Source organism: Protopterus annectens, chromosome 1.part0, assembly GCF_019279795.1.
Source record: "Protopterus annectens isolate FY-2018-M chromosome 1.part0, PAN1.0, whole genome shotgun sequence".
NCBI classification, from domain to species: domain Eukaryota; kingdom Metazoa; phylum Chordata; order Ceratodontiformes; family Protopteridae; genus Protopterus; species Protopterus annectens.
In genome coordinates this window covers 1,158,224,134-1,158,240,654 of record NC_056725.1, presented here as the reverse complement: position 1 = coordinate 1,158,240,654, position 16,521 = coordinate 1,158,224,134, and the positions used below count along the sequence as shown (strand labels likewise).

The window sequence follows — 16,521 nt, the reverse complement described above, 5'->3', positions numbered from 1 at the left end:
TTACCAGCTGTGCTGGATTTTCTGTCGGGACTGTTTGATAAAGGTGCTAGCTCTTCTGCAGTCAAAGTACAGTTGGCGGGTATCGCTCATTACCACGTTGGATGTGATCTTGGCCCTCTGACTTCATCCAGATTATGTAGGGCCTTCTTAAAGGGCACCTTCCTACTAAGGCCTCCGGTGAAAGAGGTGATCCCTCCTTGGGACTTATCGCTGGTGCTCCAGGCCTTAACAGCTCCTCCCTTTGAGCCTGCTGCCTCGGTAGATCTCAAGTTCTTGTCCTGGAAAATGGCCTTTCTTGTCACTATCACATCTGCAAAAAGGGTTTCGGAGCTTCAAGCCCTTTGTGTCAAGCCTCCGTACTTAATTTTCCACAAGGATAGGGTATTCCTCAGGACCATTTCCTCTTTTCTCCCCAAAATTGCTTCCGAAACTAATATTAATCAGTCTATTAATTTGCCAGTCTTCTTCCCTAATTACCAAAATAAGGGCAAATTCATATTACACTCTTTGGATGTACACAGACAGTTGAGATTTTATCTGCACAGGACAGCCGGTCATAGACGTTCAGATCAGTTATTTGTGTCCTTTGCTAAATCCAGTTTGGGGAAAGCTGTTTCTAAAGTCACACTATCCAGGTGGATTTCTCAGTGTATTCTCTTGGCTTATGAGAGTTCTGACAGGCCTGCTCCTCAGGGAGTCCATGCCCATTCAACTTGGTCTGTTTCTACCTCTGCTGCTTTTCGAGCTAGAGTTTTGTTGGATGACATTTGCTCGGCTGCCACGTGGGCCTCATCTCACACTTTTATAAACCACTACAAGTTAGATCTGGTTTCCAGAGGGAGAGCATCCTTTGGCTCCGCAGTGCTCCGGAACATACTTCCTTGAGGGCCTCCCAAGATTCAGGTAGCTGGCGACTCTGCCCCATAGGTTGATGCACAAATGAAGTTAACTACTTCAGATTAAGAAGTTATGTACTCACCATAACGTTCCATCTGAGTACGTAAACTTCATTTGTCAGCAACCGTCCCTCCCTCTGTCGCCCTCTCCTCTTCGGATGTTTTTGGTGTTCCTGCTTCTCAGTAGGTTGTACCCGGTTTACCCTAGGCAGGTTGCGAGTGCAAGCCTTGTTTTAGGCAAACTCGATCTGAGGTCAGGAAGGGATGGCAGGGAGTTATGGGTAAGGGGGAGGAGCTTGGAGCTCGGATCTTAGCTGCTGGAAACTGCCGGCTCGGATTCGATATGGATCCGATAACCCATAGGTTGCTGACAAATGAAGTTTACCTACTCAGATGGAACGTTACGGTGAGTACATAACTTCTTATTCTGCAGCTACTCTGTCCTCATTTCATGCATTTATTTCTCATTACAGATTGGATTTGACTTCCAGAAGGAGAGTATCCTTTGGTTCCGCGGTGCTCCGGAATATCCTTCCATGAGGGCCACCCATGAGTTTAGTAGCCGGGGACTCTGTCCCACAGGTTGAAGACCAAATGAAGTAAACTACTTCAGATAAAGAAGTTATGTACTCACCATAACGTTCCATCTGAGTAGTTCTACTTAATTTGTCTTCAACCGTCCCTCCCTCCTTCCCCCGGACCTTGGCATATGAACAGCCTACGGGCTGCAGTTGTAGGTCACAAGTATTTTTTCAGGTCAGGTTATCAGTATAAGATTCAGCAAACTCCATCTGGGGGTTGGAAGGTAGTGCTGGTGTATTGTGGGTAAGGGGAGGAGCTTGGTGCTCGGAGCAGATACTAGTAAGGTTGTCTGCTCTGATCCAGTATCCCACAGGCTGAAGAAAAATGAAGTAGAACTACTCGGATGGAACGTTATGGTGAGTACATAACTTCTTTTTTCTTTCTAGCCGTGGAGACAGAGAATTTCATCATATCCTCATTAGGAGGATGTATCCAAAGTCAATTACACTGACATGAACAGTGATGATGTCATATTCATATTAAGGATTAAGTGACTTGAATGCCTTGGTGATGTGGCAAACTCTAGGACCCGAGAGGCAACTGGCTGCTTCCCTGTCTTTGCTCATTCTTGTGCCATACCACGGAGTGAGCTATAAACGGCACAGAGACCTCAACCTCATTACCACAATTAACAGAACATGCTGGAGGGACAGTTCATAACCCAGGGACTGCCCATGCTATGGAACAGACTTCCCATTCATGTCAAGCAGAGCACCTCGCTGACCCTCTTCAAGAAAAATCTTAATGTTTAATGAGTGGATGGGAAACAAAATTCACCCAGGGGATAACTGCAGTGGCTGTACTCGACAGAGGCACTGGGAACTAAGGTCCGGTGGCACTATGCCAGGGCATCCTATGGCTAGGCTTGTAAAGGCCCCAGGGCCATTAGCCTAGTATACACTTATGAACCTATTATCATGGTGAATGGGCTGCTCTTGTAGCCTGAAGGGGATAGTCGCATTACTCTTGACTCTTGTTTGTGGTGATGTTGAAAGAAGCTGTATATGTGGTATGAAATGGGTGTCCTAGTTTGGCTGTGGTGTATATGCCTGCAGCGTTCCTAGGTTTTATGTTTTTTTGTGATTTTTGGAGTACCTGAACATAGGAAGGAGTTATATTTGTTGCTGTGATGTTAGTATGGGTACTGATACCCAGTTTGTGTTAGAGGTTTGCCTCCAATTATAAAATATTTGCTTCTCTCTTATGTACTTATTCTTTGGTAATAGCAAATGATCATCTGCAAGCACGAAAAGTTTATAGACTGCCTCTAGGTGTCTAGTGCTGGAAGGATAGCAACAGAAAGGGGAGATAGACTGAGGACCTATGGTTGATCTAGAGATGGCAGGTGGTGTATGTTACGCACTGTTCTGGAGTTTGGTAACCTTTGGTCTAGTGAGAAATGAGGCGAGAGCTGTATGACATTTAAAGGGACAATGAAGCAGTGCAATAACAGCTCAAATATATATATGTATATATATATATATATATATATATATATATATATATATATATGTATATATATATATATATATATATGTGTGTGTGTGTATATTTTTTAAGGGTACAGTAAATACAGCTACAGGAACATGTAACTTTAGTTCAGTGTAGCACAATGCACTGCAATATTATACTGGCTAATACTTTAGTACTCAGTACAGATCAATAAAGCACAATGCAGTGCAGGCTTTTAAATATCACCTGGGTGGCAGGCATGGGTATTGCTGTACAAAACAAAGTGTTTTAGGAGTTTGCACAACAAACAAGAATATTGCATTGTAATGATCAGTGCAGAGTGAATTACTCTGATTGTGCAACATATATGGATGCCACAGAAACATATATGGATGCAGCACAATAATGCAAAACAGTATAGATATAACTGTCTCCAAGAATTCACACATTGCTTAATGCTGTATGCAAAATGTTCCAAGAATATACAAAGTGGGTGACGCACAATAGACAGAATATTATAGCAGCACTCTATGCTATAAGCATGAGTGCCACATCAGTGTCCTTGAGGCATGTGCAGTACCCTTGGATGCTATAGCAATAAATATAATGCAAGAAATTAGGAGTATTGTAGAAAGGTGTACTGAAGGGTCACAGACTGCAGTACAGCAGTAAACAAGACTGTCTGACACAGCAAGGATTCAATATAAGAGAGCAATCAATACTCTGCAGTTGAGTTACTCAGCAAGGAACAACAATCAGCAAAACTAAATTTAATGTCTCTAGCTAACAGAAGGTGCTCAGACTCCCGTCTATCACAGATGGGCACAACACATGTAGTAATGTGCTAACACTGTAGAACACTTGATCTTAGTGTGGAATTAAATGCCCGTTTAGTACCATCTTTCCAGGGGAGTTGTGTTAGTAATCACAAGAAGTAGGTTCCGCCTGTGAGAAGTTTTTTTTACATGGCTTGTTGCTGGATTCATATCTTTGTTTGGACGTGGAAGGTATGACAGGAATAAATTATCAAGTTAACTAAATAAGAGAGATTATCATACCTCCTGACCTCACATGATAGTATAAATTTATTGTCACTTTATTATTCTTGTTTTTTGTTTAGAAAATGGGCAGTGGGATAGGAATGCCCTCTGAGCACCTAACTTGCATAAAATTTGGAGGACTTCCATTTGTTGCTGGAAAGGTAAGTTTAAATCCAAGTAAATCCTATTCAACTTTCTTTATTGACTACATGTAATATGCGTACTGCTATATAGATGAGATGATTATAAAGTTTAAAAATTAACTTGGTCTTCCATAATCTAATTGCAACAGATATAGCTGTGGCACATGAAGCACTTTGGTACTCCTATTCATAATCTGTTTCAATTTTTTAACTCAGTGATAGAGGGACAAAGCCCTGAGCATGTCCCTCAGCAGTACTCTGGCAATGTGGGTTGATGTAGCAGCCAGAGCTCTGCCCATTTAGTCTTTCCTGGAGATGGGGTAGCAGCATGGTTCTCTACTATACAGACACCAGCAGATTTTGTTTTTTTCAGCAAGAAAGACCAAGGAGTGAAAAAACAGCACTCTCCAAACTGCATGCATGCACTGTAACTGGCATTACAGGATCAGTGTATGGAATTTTGGGAGATGCACATGTCCAGATTGTAGTGGGTTGTAAAGCCAGGACAAGAAAAAAAAAAAAAAAAAACAGGCGCACCAACGATAATTCTGCCATGGTAGTCAAATTATGTAGTTCCCCAGTCTAAAAATAAGATGGCATTTTGGTACTGCCCTGTTCTTGGTTGCTCACCTATAAAGGAGAGTTCACTGATGAGCTTAATGAAAATCATTGCTGCATTGCTCCTCATAAGTGGAGCTTATCCACTAGGATACCCATGCTTCCAGCCAGTATACAGAGTTCAGACTCCTCCTTTATGTGGCATACATCTGCCCTTGGCATGAGTCAATGTGCTAATGTAAAAGAGACATGAACACACTAAAAGCTCCGAACTTTCTTGCTGCTAGTTGTGTATGCAGACTTCTGTCAGAATCCTGTTTAGTCATCCATTTTTGTTGGCCTCAGTGCTGCGACTCTGGTAGATAGGTATCTCATCGGAGACCCTTCTTTTTTCATTATCTTTTTTCCTGAGGAATTTATGGGGAAAAAAAGAAAAGGAAAGTGTGATTATGGGCAATAGTTTCCTTACAAGGAAGTCTACATAATTTGCTTATTTTGTCTTGGAGCTGAACATGATATAAAATGTTGTTCTGTTTGTCAAGCCTTCTCCCCTAAAGTTATCTGGTGTAGACTTAATGCTCTTAAAATTTATCATTTGCATAAACTTCTGCAGATGTTGGCTCACACTGCCATGACCTTAACCACTTCATCCTCCAACACCCCCCCCCCCCGCCCCACTGAAAAAAAATTCAAGATTGATTGAGAGGTGATTGAAAGTTACCAGCCATCCCCCCTTTTTTTGGTCTGAGATGGGTAACACTACCAAGATGCTTTTGCATGCCCCAGACTGGCATCTGCTTCTTCTGAGCCCTCTATCATTGTCACTTTGAAGGCCATTATAAGGAATGTTAAGTGAAAAGAGTGACTCCTAAAAGATTTATTTTGAATGCTGAACTATGGATATTTGTAAACCAGTAGCTATCCCTTTCCTGTTTTGGGACCTTTAGAAGATGGCTCACCACCGTTAGAAGATGCTATTCTAGCTGCTTCCTTTCACTGACTCACAACCGCTAGCCCCCAAAAAGCAAACCTGATCTTGTATAGCTCCTGACACTCATAGGTATCACTTTAAAAACCTTATGACTAATGCAGTCATTTCTCTTGATTCAGACATAGGAGCTAGGTCTTTTCCTTCCAGCAGTCCCATACCTAATGATAAAGACAGTAGAACTTTAGGCAGATGTGGAAATGTTTATGCCTCCACCACTTTATCTTTCAGAGCAATTAACTGTCAAACTTGCATGACAAAATGTCTTCTAGCCATTTGGAATAGGTGGGACTTACTATAGCTAACATTCCTAATGCTAATTGTTAATCTTCTGGACATGCTTCTTTAAGCTACGCCGGTAACTAGATGTACCACTAAATGTGGTTATGTTGTGATGGGATGCTGCTTCAAGAGCAGCTGCTTCTGGTCTTGTCAGAAAGAAATGTCTTGATTTGGGCTTAAGTCATTTCTAACTGATACTGAAGCTCACTTACTTTAATGCTGTCTTAGACAAGGGCTTATTTGGAAATTCTTTTGCAAAAGTTTTCAAAAAGTTCGATCAAAGAGAAAAATTTAAGCAAGGTATATGAAGCTGCTATTTGTCTCTGGTTAAGTTTCAAAAGAATTGCCCAGCTAATCAGCATCCTCCTTTGATAAGCCACGTAAATCCTAGTATCTACTTCTAAATTTAGACATTTCAAAATTTCGACTTTAAGTCGAGACCATAAGATCGAATTTTTTAAACTTAGAAATTTAAAGAAAGAAACAGGCGAACCAAGATCCAGATGGTCACGGTACAGTCTATTCTCCCCTTTCTGTAGAAAGACAACTGGATGTTCTCAATAGACCTTCAGGTGTGTATTACCATATAAAGGTGGACAAACCTTCCAGAAAGTTCCTCCGCGTCCGGCTGGGAGACAGTTATTATCAATTCAGAGTACTGCCCTTTGGTCTCACCACAGCCTCCAGGTTGTTCATCAAGTGCATGGCAGTAGTAGCAGCTCCCTTGAGACTGCAAGGATTCAGAGTGTTTCTGTACTTGGATGACTGTCTCATAACCGCTTTGACCAAGCATCAATTAATGGTAGCCAGAGATTACACCCTCAACATCTGTGCCCACCTGGGGATTACGGATAAACCTAGAAAAGTCCCATCTAACCTCAACAGAATTTAGAATTTATAGGGGTGGTTCTAAATAACCAAATAACAATAGCACCAAGTTGTCCAGAAAGACATCAGAGAATAGTGGTACAAGTTCAAAAGATAATCCACAGAAAAAGGATTCCAGCTCGACTAGTCTTGCAAGCTCTAGGGTCAATGGCAGCTTCTATAACTCTAGTACCATTAGCCAGGTTACATATGAGCATTCTGCAGTGGCTACTAGCTTCCCAGTTGTCTATCCTTCATCAGCTGCTATCAGATCAAGTCCTGATCACCAGTTGTTGCAAAACGGATAATCTTTGGTGAATACATTCTGAATATTCTAAACATATTTTCCATGGTCATCCCTTTTGTTCTTCAGGAGCCCATGGCCATAGTGACCACAGATGCCTCCCATATGGGGTGAGGGGGAATTATCTTGGCAAGACGGTCCAAGGCACTATTTGCACATCAATCTCCTGCAGATAAGAGCAGTGTTTCTTGAGTTGCAGGCCTTTAACTGCTCTTCCTTGGGGGACTATTGCAATTCAGACGGACAATATGTCAGTGATTTGGTACATCAACAAGCAGGGAGGAACCAAGTCTTATCCGCTTTGTTGAGATGCCCTCAGATTTTGGCAGTAGGTGATTTCTTCCACTTTCTAATAGCAATGCACATTCCTGGGAGTTCGTGTGATAGCAGACAAGCTGAGCAAATGTATCCTTCAGCTTCACGAGTGGTCTCTCAATGTAGAAATGGCGAAGTAGATATTCCGTCATTGAGGAGCCTTACTGCGATCCATTTTTCTCCCCCCCCTAAACAACAATTGCACCAATTACTTTGCCCTCATTCCCCCTCCGGGGAAGTCACCCAGAGATGCTCTCCTCCACAGTTGGCCTTCCGGTCTCCTGTATTCCTTTCTCCCAATATCTCTAATTCCAAAATTTTTACAGAAAGCACTCTGGTTGAAAAGCTCAGTAATCCTCATTGCTCCCTTTTGGCCTCAACAGATTTGGTTCCCCTTTCTTTGACCTTCTGATTCAACAACCTTGGATTCTGAACCCAGTACCAGATCTTGTGTCCTATCCTGATGGTCTTGTTCACCCAGACATTTTGAAACTCAAGCTAACTGCATGGTTCCTCCTATTCTATTAGTTGCCAGGCATCTTACTATTTCCTCTCCAGTATGGCAAATCCTTTTGTCTGCTCATAAACCTTCCACTAGAAAGCTATATTTAACTAAGTGGAAGAAATTTACCATTTGGGCTTATGAAGACCAAATTGATACTTTCTCTACTTCAATAGAGCATGTTTTAGATTTTTTAGCCTCTCTGTTCAATGCTGAAGCTTCTTCCACCATCAAACTACAATTGGCTTGCAATTTCTTACTTTCACGACAGTTTAGAAGAATGTTCTTTAGCCTCTGATAGGCTTTCTAAATCATTCCTCAGAGTCACACTTTTATTAAAACCCCCGTTCAAAGATCCCACTCCTCCTTGGGACCTGAACTTAGTACTACAAACAGTAATACATTTCCCCTTTTCTACCCTCTGCAGAATGTGATCTAATGTTTTAACACTGTTTTTGGTAGCCATTACTTCCGCCAGGAGGATTTTGGAGATCCAGGCCTTATTGTCGGAACCTGGTTATCTGATTTTCCGTAAGGATAAGGGTTTTTTTTACAAACAAACTCCTCCTTTCTATCAAAGGGTAGTATCTGAGACTAACATTAATCAGAAAATTAATTTACTGGTTTTCTTCCCAAATCATTCCAGCAAAGAATATGCCTTGCATTTATTGGACATTCATAGTCTATTGTTTCTACCTTCACAGAACTAAAGATATAAGACAATCAAGTCAACTGTTTCTTTTTTCCAGTACAAAGTTGGGTAAACCAGTTAGCAAGACTGCTCTCCAAGTGTTTGAAAGACTGCATTTCATTCATCTATGATCAGAATAAATTAACCCTGCTTAAGCCCATCGAAGCACATTCTAGAAGGTCTGTAGCCACTTCAGCAGTTTTCCACTCTAGAGCTTCAATGGAAGATATATGTGCAGCAGCTACCTGGGCTTCTCCTCGTACCTTTATTACTCATTACAGACTGGGCTTGCTCTCTAGGGGAAGACCATATTTTGGCTCGATGATGCTCAGGAAAATTCTTCCATGTATCCACCCAAGATTTTATCCATCTGTCGAGGATAAAATGAAGATTGACAACATCAGATAAAGAAGGTATGTACTCACCATAACATTCCATCTGTGTTGTCGATCTTCATTTATCCTTGACAGATGGGTTTGGTTCCGATATTGGAACTGACTTGGCTGTTACTACAGGTTGCAACAGCCAAAAAGTCTCAAGCTTCACCGCTACCCAGAATCCATCCCTCTGAATTACCTCAGATCCAGCTTGCAGAAAGTATAGAAACATATTATGCGCACGCACACACACACACATATATATACATATATATTTTATATATATATATATATATATATATATATATATATATATATATATATATATATATTATATATATATGTATATATATAAGCAAGCCAGATGGAATCCTTATCTCCTGTGGCTTGAATAGTCATAATTATTCAAGGATATCATGATCCGCTCCATCAAAAAAATCTTTAAAGGTCGGGGGATGGAAGGGACGGAAGCTATCTTCATTTATCCTCTACTTCCCTCCCTTCCATCCCCCAACCTTTAAAGATTTTTTTGGTGGAGCGGATCATGATATCCTTGAATAATTGACTATTCAAGCACAGGAGATAAGATTTCATCTACTTTACTTTTTTTTTTTTTGTATTACTTGATTGCCTTCGATTTGTATGTTGTGATTTGTTTCTTTACACTGTTTTTTTACTTGTATTCTGCATTTACTTGCATATTAAAACGTGGAAAGAGACCACAGCTGTGTCAAATTAGAACAATATTAGTCACAAAGAAGATAGAACATGTCAATTAAGGTTAATTATCTGTGAATAGAGGATGGAGCTGAGAACTAAACCTTCTATTTAAGAGCAAAATAAAACATTTCAGAGTTTTACTGGAAAAGCTCTCCCAGACTGCTATAACTTGCTGTGAGGGAAAGGTTAGTTTCCTTTTGTTTTCTTGTATTTATATTTAATATAGTTTTCTATACTACTTAATATATTTTTTAATAGATGATGTTATGTGATCCTATCTCACCTACATTCTGACTGATGGGTTCGGAGCCGATCCTCGGCTCCGACTCGGCACGCTTATGCCAAAGAGCGAAGTCTCTTATTGGCTGAGCTTACTATATCCCAGGATGCACCACTACCAGTCCCCCAGATCTCGTTTGCCGCTAACAAGCAAAGACGTGGTCTCGAGCTTGGCTGAGCTAAGTAGGGTTTTTTCTCTTACTTTCCTGTCAGGAATTCCTTTAAAATTCAACAAAAAGCTGTTTTAACAGCTATATCGTATTTTTGTGTATGATTGAAGTGTTTTCTGTGGAAAAACTTTGTGTAGTGATTGCGTTTGTCTGACTGGAGGTTCCATTTGGGTTGAAGGGCCTTCCCTTGTCAGCCGTTGTCTGTCGAGTTCCTTTTTATTTTAAAGGTTCTTGTATTCCTTGGTCATACCTTTCTATTTGTGACAGTTCTTGATTCAAAGAAAATAATCTCTCTGTGAAAGTTAGTGTGTCTTGTATTTTACTGGTTATACACTGATTTGGTTGCCATTATGTCACAGGCTCCTAGGCCTTCAGGGTTTAAAAAGTGCACTGGAGCCTTCAGGGTTTAAAAAGTGCACTAAGTGCAGTTTTAAAATGTCGATCACAGATGATCACTCTCTCTGTGTGTACTGTTTGGGCGCCAAACATTTGCAGGAGTCCTGTAGCGTCTGTCACGCTTTTTCCTCGAGGGTCCTCCAAGAGAGGAAAAATAAACTTATTCTAAAAGGCCTTATTAAACCATCATTTGAAGAGGCATTAGCTTCCTCTCCTTCTCCTGCTAGAAAGAAAAGGGCGTCGGCTCCGACCAGTCCGTCGGAACCGACCGCCAAAAGACATAGGCAGGCTTCTCCTTCGGCTCCACGGACTTGGGCCGAGGCGAACGGTCTGCCTCGATGCCTCCAGCCTCGACTCCTCTGGGTTCGAGCCGGCGGCTGGGGCATCGAGGCGGGTCACCTTCATCGGCTCCACTGATCTCGGAGCCGATGAAGGTTGTCCGCTCAGACACTTCCTCCTCGGCGCCGAAGCCCTCGCACCGATAGAAATTGGTTTGGACACTTCGGCCGATAATTGTCGAGTCGATTCGAGCCGGTCCCCTAGTCCCTTGGAGCCGTTGGAGAGGCCTACTCGGACCCATTCGGTCTCTTCCAGGTCATCAAGGATGTCAGATTCGGACATAGACAGGGTGCTCCAAAGACTGTTCCAGTCCCCAGTCTTTCAGAAATTTGTTTCGGCTCCGACCCACTTGGCTTCGAGCCGATAGCCCATTCCATTGCCATTCCTCCTCCGACCGCCGGCTCCGTGGAGCAGGTGCTGATGGAGCCAGTGGAGATCCTAGGGTCGGCTCCGACCCTTATTCCAACCCGGCCTTCGGGTCCGAGTTTAGCACGGACTTCTTCGGCCGGACCGGGGTGACGTTTGGGGCCAATGTTGTCGGTTCCAAGCCACCCTCTCGGTGCTTGCCGCGGGACTTCCGTCTGCTATCATGGCTCGGAGACCGGACCTCCCAGGATTCTGGGGTCCGGCCTTCAGAGCTATGAGGAGTGCCTTGGCCAAGTCTTCTTCGGCCATCTCTATGGCTTTACCGGCACCTTCCCTGGGCATGGAGACTGGGTCTTTGGCAGTTCCCCTGTCTCTAGGCAGCGGAGCCCTGGGGCCTGAGGTTACCCCCACTGGGGGTTCCCCTCCTCCTGAGGGTCTTTGGAGTTGTCTTGGAGGAGCCCCCAAGGAAGAGATCGTGCAAGAGGAAGCACGTGGACTCCCCCGACGAGTCTCTTACATCGGACACTGATCTTGATATTGCGGAGGGGTCCCCAAAGTCGTCCTCGGATGATGTCTCATTTGCAGACATTCTAGAGATCCTTAAGCAACGAGGCGGCTGGAATTCCAAACCCCCTCCGCTGATGAGTCGGTGTTCCTCAAGGCCTTGGGCTCAGCCCTCCGCCTCCTGGGTGTCTCCGCCCTTGACGAGCTCCTGGATTTGGTTTGTCGGAGCGGGTGGGAACATCCAGATACGGTGGAACCAGTGCCTTCTGGCCCTAACAAATTTTTGTCTGCCCGACCGGAGAAGGATTTCTTAACGAAGGCGTGGCTGTAGATGCCATGGTAGTGGCATCTGCTACCCAGCAGGACGTGGCAGAGGCTTCAACGTCCGTCCATCCTCCTAATAAGGAGTCTAGGAGCATGGACCGTGCGGAAGCGCACCCTGACTTCAGCGGCCTTTACTCTGAGGTCCCTGAATTATTTGGCACATTTCACCAGACTACAGAGGGATCTGGTCAAGGAGCTCTCAGACTCCCTCTCAGGTAACCTACCTGAGCAGCTAGCCCAGTTGGTTAGCTCTCAGTTGGCTATCCTCACCTCGATTTCTAACTCGTCCATGAGGCTCATTTCATATGTGGTCGAAGGGGCGGGCAGAGCGGCAGGCACAGGCGTGGCTCTACGGAGACAAGCCTGGCTCCATTTGTGTCATTTCGCGGAGGCCTTCAAGTCTTCCTTTGCCGACGCTCCCTTTGATGGGTCCTCTTTGTTTGGACCCAAGGTAAAAGACACTCTTACCCGCTGTGAGCAAGAGGGAAAGACTTTATCTGCCGTAGGAGCACGTTATTCCACTCCCTTTCGGCCTTATCCCAAGGCTAAAGAGGAGGGAAGATGTGGTTCCGCAAATCACAGAAATTCTTTCCTCAACAGCAGGAAGATTCCCCTTCCAGAGGCAGAGGACGGGGAAATTTTTCTGGGAGACGCTGTCCCAGAGGCGGCAGAGGCCCCCGCAACACTGGAGACCGCGAGTCCTTTCGTGGCTCTTCAGCCTCCCACACTCCATGAGGGATTGCCCGGCTGTGCTGCTCCGGAGCCAGTCAGGTGCCGTTTTGCCAAGCACCTAAAGGCCTGGGAGTCTATTACTCAGGACAGATGGGTGCTTCGGATTATTGCCGGAGGTTACACCATTCCCTTCACACACTCACCCCCACCGTCCAAGAAAATCCCGGACCCGCCACCCAGTCAAAGGGAAATTGCAGCCGTAGAAGCTTCAAAGCTGCTAGAAAAAGGAGTCATCCAACCGGTCCCCACAGACCAGATCGGATCCGGAAATTACTCAAGGTTCTTTTTAGTGCCAAAAAAGACAGGGGACCTGAGACCCATTTTGGATCTCAGCAAACTAAACCAGTCCGTCATGAAGTCCAAATTCCGAATGGTCACTTTACAATCCATTCTCCCATTGTTGGAGAAAGATGTTTGGATGTGCTCCATAGATCTCAAGGGCGCCTATTATCACATACCGATACATCAGGCGTCCAGGAGGTATCTGTGCTTCAGCCTGGGAGACAGTCATTTCCAATTTTGTGCACTGCCCTTTGGTCTCACCACAGCCCCAGGGTGTTCACCAAGTGTTTGGCAGTAGTGACTGCTCACCTGAGGAGTCTCGGATTCCAAGTGTTTCCCTATCTGGACGACTGGCTCCTGACTGCCACCACCAGGCATCTACTACTAGAGAACCTACAAGCCACCATCTCCTGGGTGCTTCCTGGGAATTACATTCAACTGGTCAAAGTCTGTCTTGCTGCCTTCTCAGCGCATAAGATTCATAGGAGCAGAGATAGACTCAAAATTAATGCGAATCTTCCTTCCTACCGAAAGGATACAAACATTACAAGGTCAAGTCCGAGCCCTGCTTCTAAGATCCAAAGCCCCAGCCAGGATGGTCCTGCAACTTTTAGGTTCAATGTCTGCCACGGTTCTCCTAGTTCCTCTGGCAAGATTGCACATGAGGATTCTTCAGTGGATCGACACAATGGTCTTTTCAGGATCTCCCCCTCAATCATCACATACTGATTACAGAAACGTGCAAACGGGACCTCCGCTGGTGGCTTCTGCCATCCAATCTGAATCAGGGAAGACCTTTTGTTATACCCTCCGGTGGCCACCTTGACAACGGATGCCTCCCAGACAGGGGTGGGGGGCATTGTCTGGGCAGGTCAGTTCAGGGTTCTTGGCTTCCAAACGAAACATTTCTCCATATCAATGTGTTGGAAATGAGGGCTGTACTTCTGTCCCTACAAGCCCTCCACAAGTTTCTCCCTCAAGGCATTATCGCTATCCACACAGACAACATGTCGGTGGTCTGGTATCTAAACAAACAAGGAGGGACCAGATCTTACCCCTTTGCAGAGAGGCCATGAGGGTGTGGGAATGGGCAGTGGCTACCAACCGCTTCCTGGTAGCGACCCACATTCCAGGAAAATCCAATGTATTGGCAGACAGACTGAGCAGGACTATTCTCTCTCCTCACGAGTGGTCCCTGAGCGAAACAGTAGCAGCTCAGATTTTCAAAAGATGGGGATTCCGTGCTGCGACCTGTTTGCAACACCACAAAACACGAAGTGCAAAAGGTTCTTTTCCTTGACCCTGCGTCAAGGGGAGGCAGCTACGGATGCTCTAGTCCAACCTTGGCCAACAGGACTGCTTTATGCTTTCCCTCCAGTTCCACTCCTCCCCAAAGTCATCCAGAAAGCTTCCCAATTGGGGTCCACAATGATTCTAATTGCTCCGTACTGGCCTCGTCAGGTATGGTTCCCCTACCTACAGAAATATACTCTGGACGGTCCTTGGTTTTTGGATCTAACTCCGGACCTTCTGGTTCATCAGATGGGGCAACAGCACCAGTCCCTTCACACTTTGAAATTAACAGCTTGGTTCCTCCACTTCAGACTTTAGTCAGAAATCACACCTTGGACCCGGAAGTTATTCACATTTTATCTTCAGCCCACAAACCCACCACTAAGAAATTGTATCACAGTAAGTGGAAGAGGTTTGCTATCTGGGCTCAACTCAGAGGCTTAGACCCTATTACTGCCCCGATACCAGAGGTCTTGAAATTTTTAACATCCTTGTTTAATCAAGGATCTTCAGTCTCTACTATTAAAGTCCAACTAGCAGCTATCTCCAAATTTCACGAATCCATAGACCCACCATTGATGAGCAGCAGATTATGTAAAACTTTCATGAAAGGTGCTGTGCTTTTAAGACCCCCAGTTTTTCATCCTGCGCCTCCGTGGGATCTTGATTTGGTACGTCGTGCCTTAACATCTTCCCCTTTTGAACCGGCTGCTACATGTGAGTTGAAATATCTGTCTTGGAAAACTGCCTTCTTAATTGCAATTACCTCTGCAAGAAGAGTTTCAGAACTTCAAGCCCTATCTATCAAACCACCGTACTTGATTTTTCATAAGGATAGAGTATCACTTAGGCCTAATCCATCTTTTGTTCCAAAAGTTTGTTCTAATCTCTGTCTCCAACAATCTCTAGAGCTACCAGTTTTCTTTCCAAAATTTTCAAACAAAGCGAATACACCTTGCATACATTGGATGTTCACAGGCAATTGCTTCTATCTAGACAGGACTCAACAAATTCGAAAAACAGATCAATTGTTTGTGTCCTTTTCAGATAATAAACTGGGTAAAACCATCACTAAAGCTACTATTGCCAAATGGATTAGAGATTGCATAACTCGGGCTTATTCCTCTTCAAATAAGCAACTTACAACATCTGTCAAAGCTCACTCTACTAGAGCTATGACTACCTCTATTGCATTTCATTCCAAGCTCGCTATTTCTGAGATTTGTGCTGCGGCTACTTGGTCCAACCCGCACACTTTCATTTCCCACTATAAATTGGATGTGGCATCTAAAGGGCGAGCATCATTTGGTTCCACGGTACTCAGGAGTGTTTTCCAGTGAGCCACCCAGGATTTAGGTGCTAGGGACGCTGTCCTATCAGTCAGAATGTAGGCGAGATAGGATCACATAACATCTTTTAGTTATGTACTCACCATAACTTCAGATGTTTGGGATCCATCTCTACATTCCTAATACCCACCCTCCTTCCCCTGCCTTGGAGATCAGAAGAGATTGAGCGGTTTGAGTTCTACTGTTTTTATCTTGTATCATCTGTCGATGTTATATAAGCAGTGCATGCGTGTGTGCATGTATGCGGACAAACTAGATCTGGGGGACTGGTAGTGGTGCATCCTGGGATATAGTAAGCTCAGCCAATAAGAGACTTCGCTCTTTGGCATAAGCGTGCCGAGTCGGAGCCGAGGGATCGGCTCCGAACCCATCAGTCAGAATGTAGGCGAGATGGATCCCAAACATCTGAAGTTATGGTGAGTACATAACTAAAAGTTTTTCAGTATTTGTGTTTTTTAAACGCTAATATATTGAGTAATTTTATTTTAGTGAACAAAACAGAGTAAGTTTTACAATTCATCTAGAGCCCTATACATTTTTTATACCAACATGTATTATAGGGTTTGGACCTATATTTGAATTTAAACCTAGTTTTATATTGCAGTTTGATTACTGGTAGAGATGGTTTAAGATGTAAGAAATGGGCATTTGTTTGGTTTTTTATTATAGTTAATGCAATTTTATGATATACAAGTATTTTAGTTTCTAAGCGCATAGATGCACTTTTACATATGTGAGTCATTTTAGTACCACGTATATGTAATTTAATA

The 16,521-nt window shown here is 43.9% G+C and overlaps 1 protein-coding gene across 4 annotated transcripts in view; it reads left to right on the top strand.

Annotated features, from left to right (window-relative positions):
- Positions 1–16,521, top strand: part of CEP57L1 (centrosomal protein 57 like 1) — a 971,979-nt gene that overhangs the window by 673,619 nt on the left and 281,839 nt on the right. For all 4 annotated transcript variants that reach the window (XM_044065279.1, XM_044065261.1, XM_044065253.1 and 1 more), the window contains exon 8: positions 4,051–4,131. In XM_044065279.1, coding sequence (XP_043921214.1) covers positions 4,051–4,131 — 81 coding nt within the window. The remainder of the gene's footprint in view (positions 1–4,050; positions 4,132–16,521) is intronic.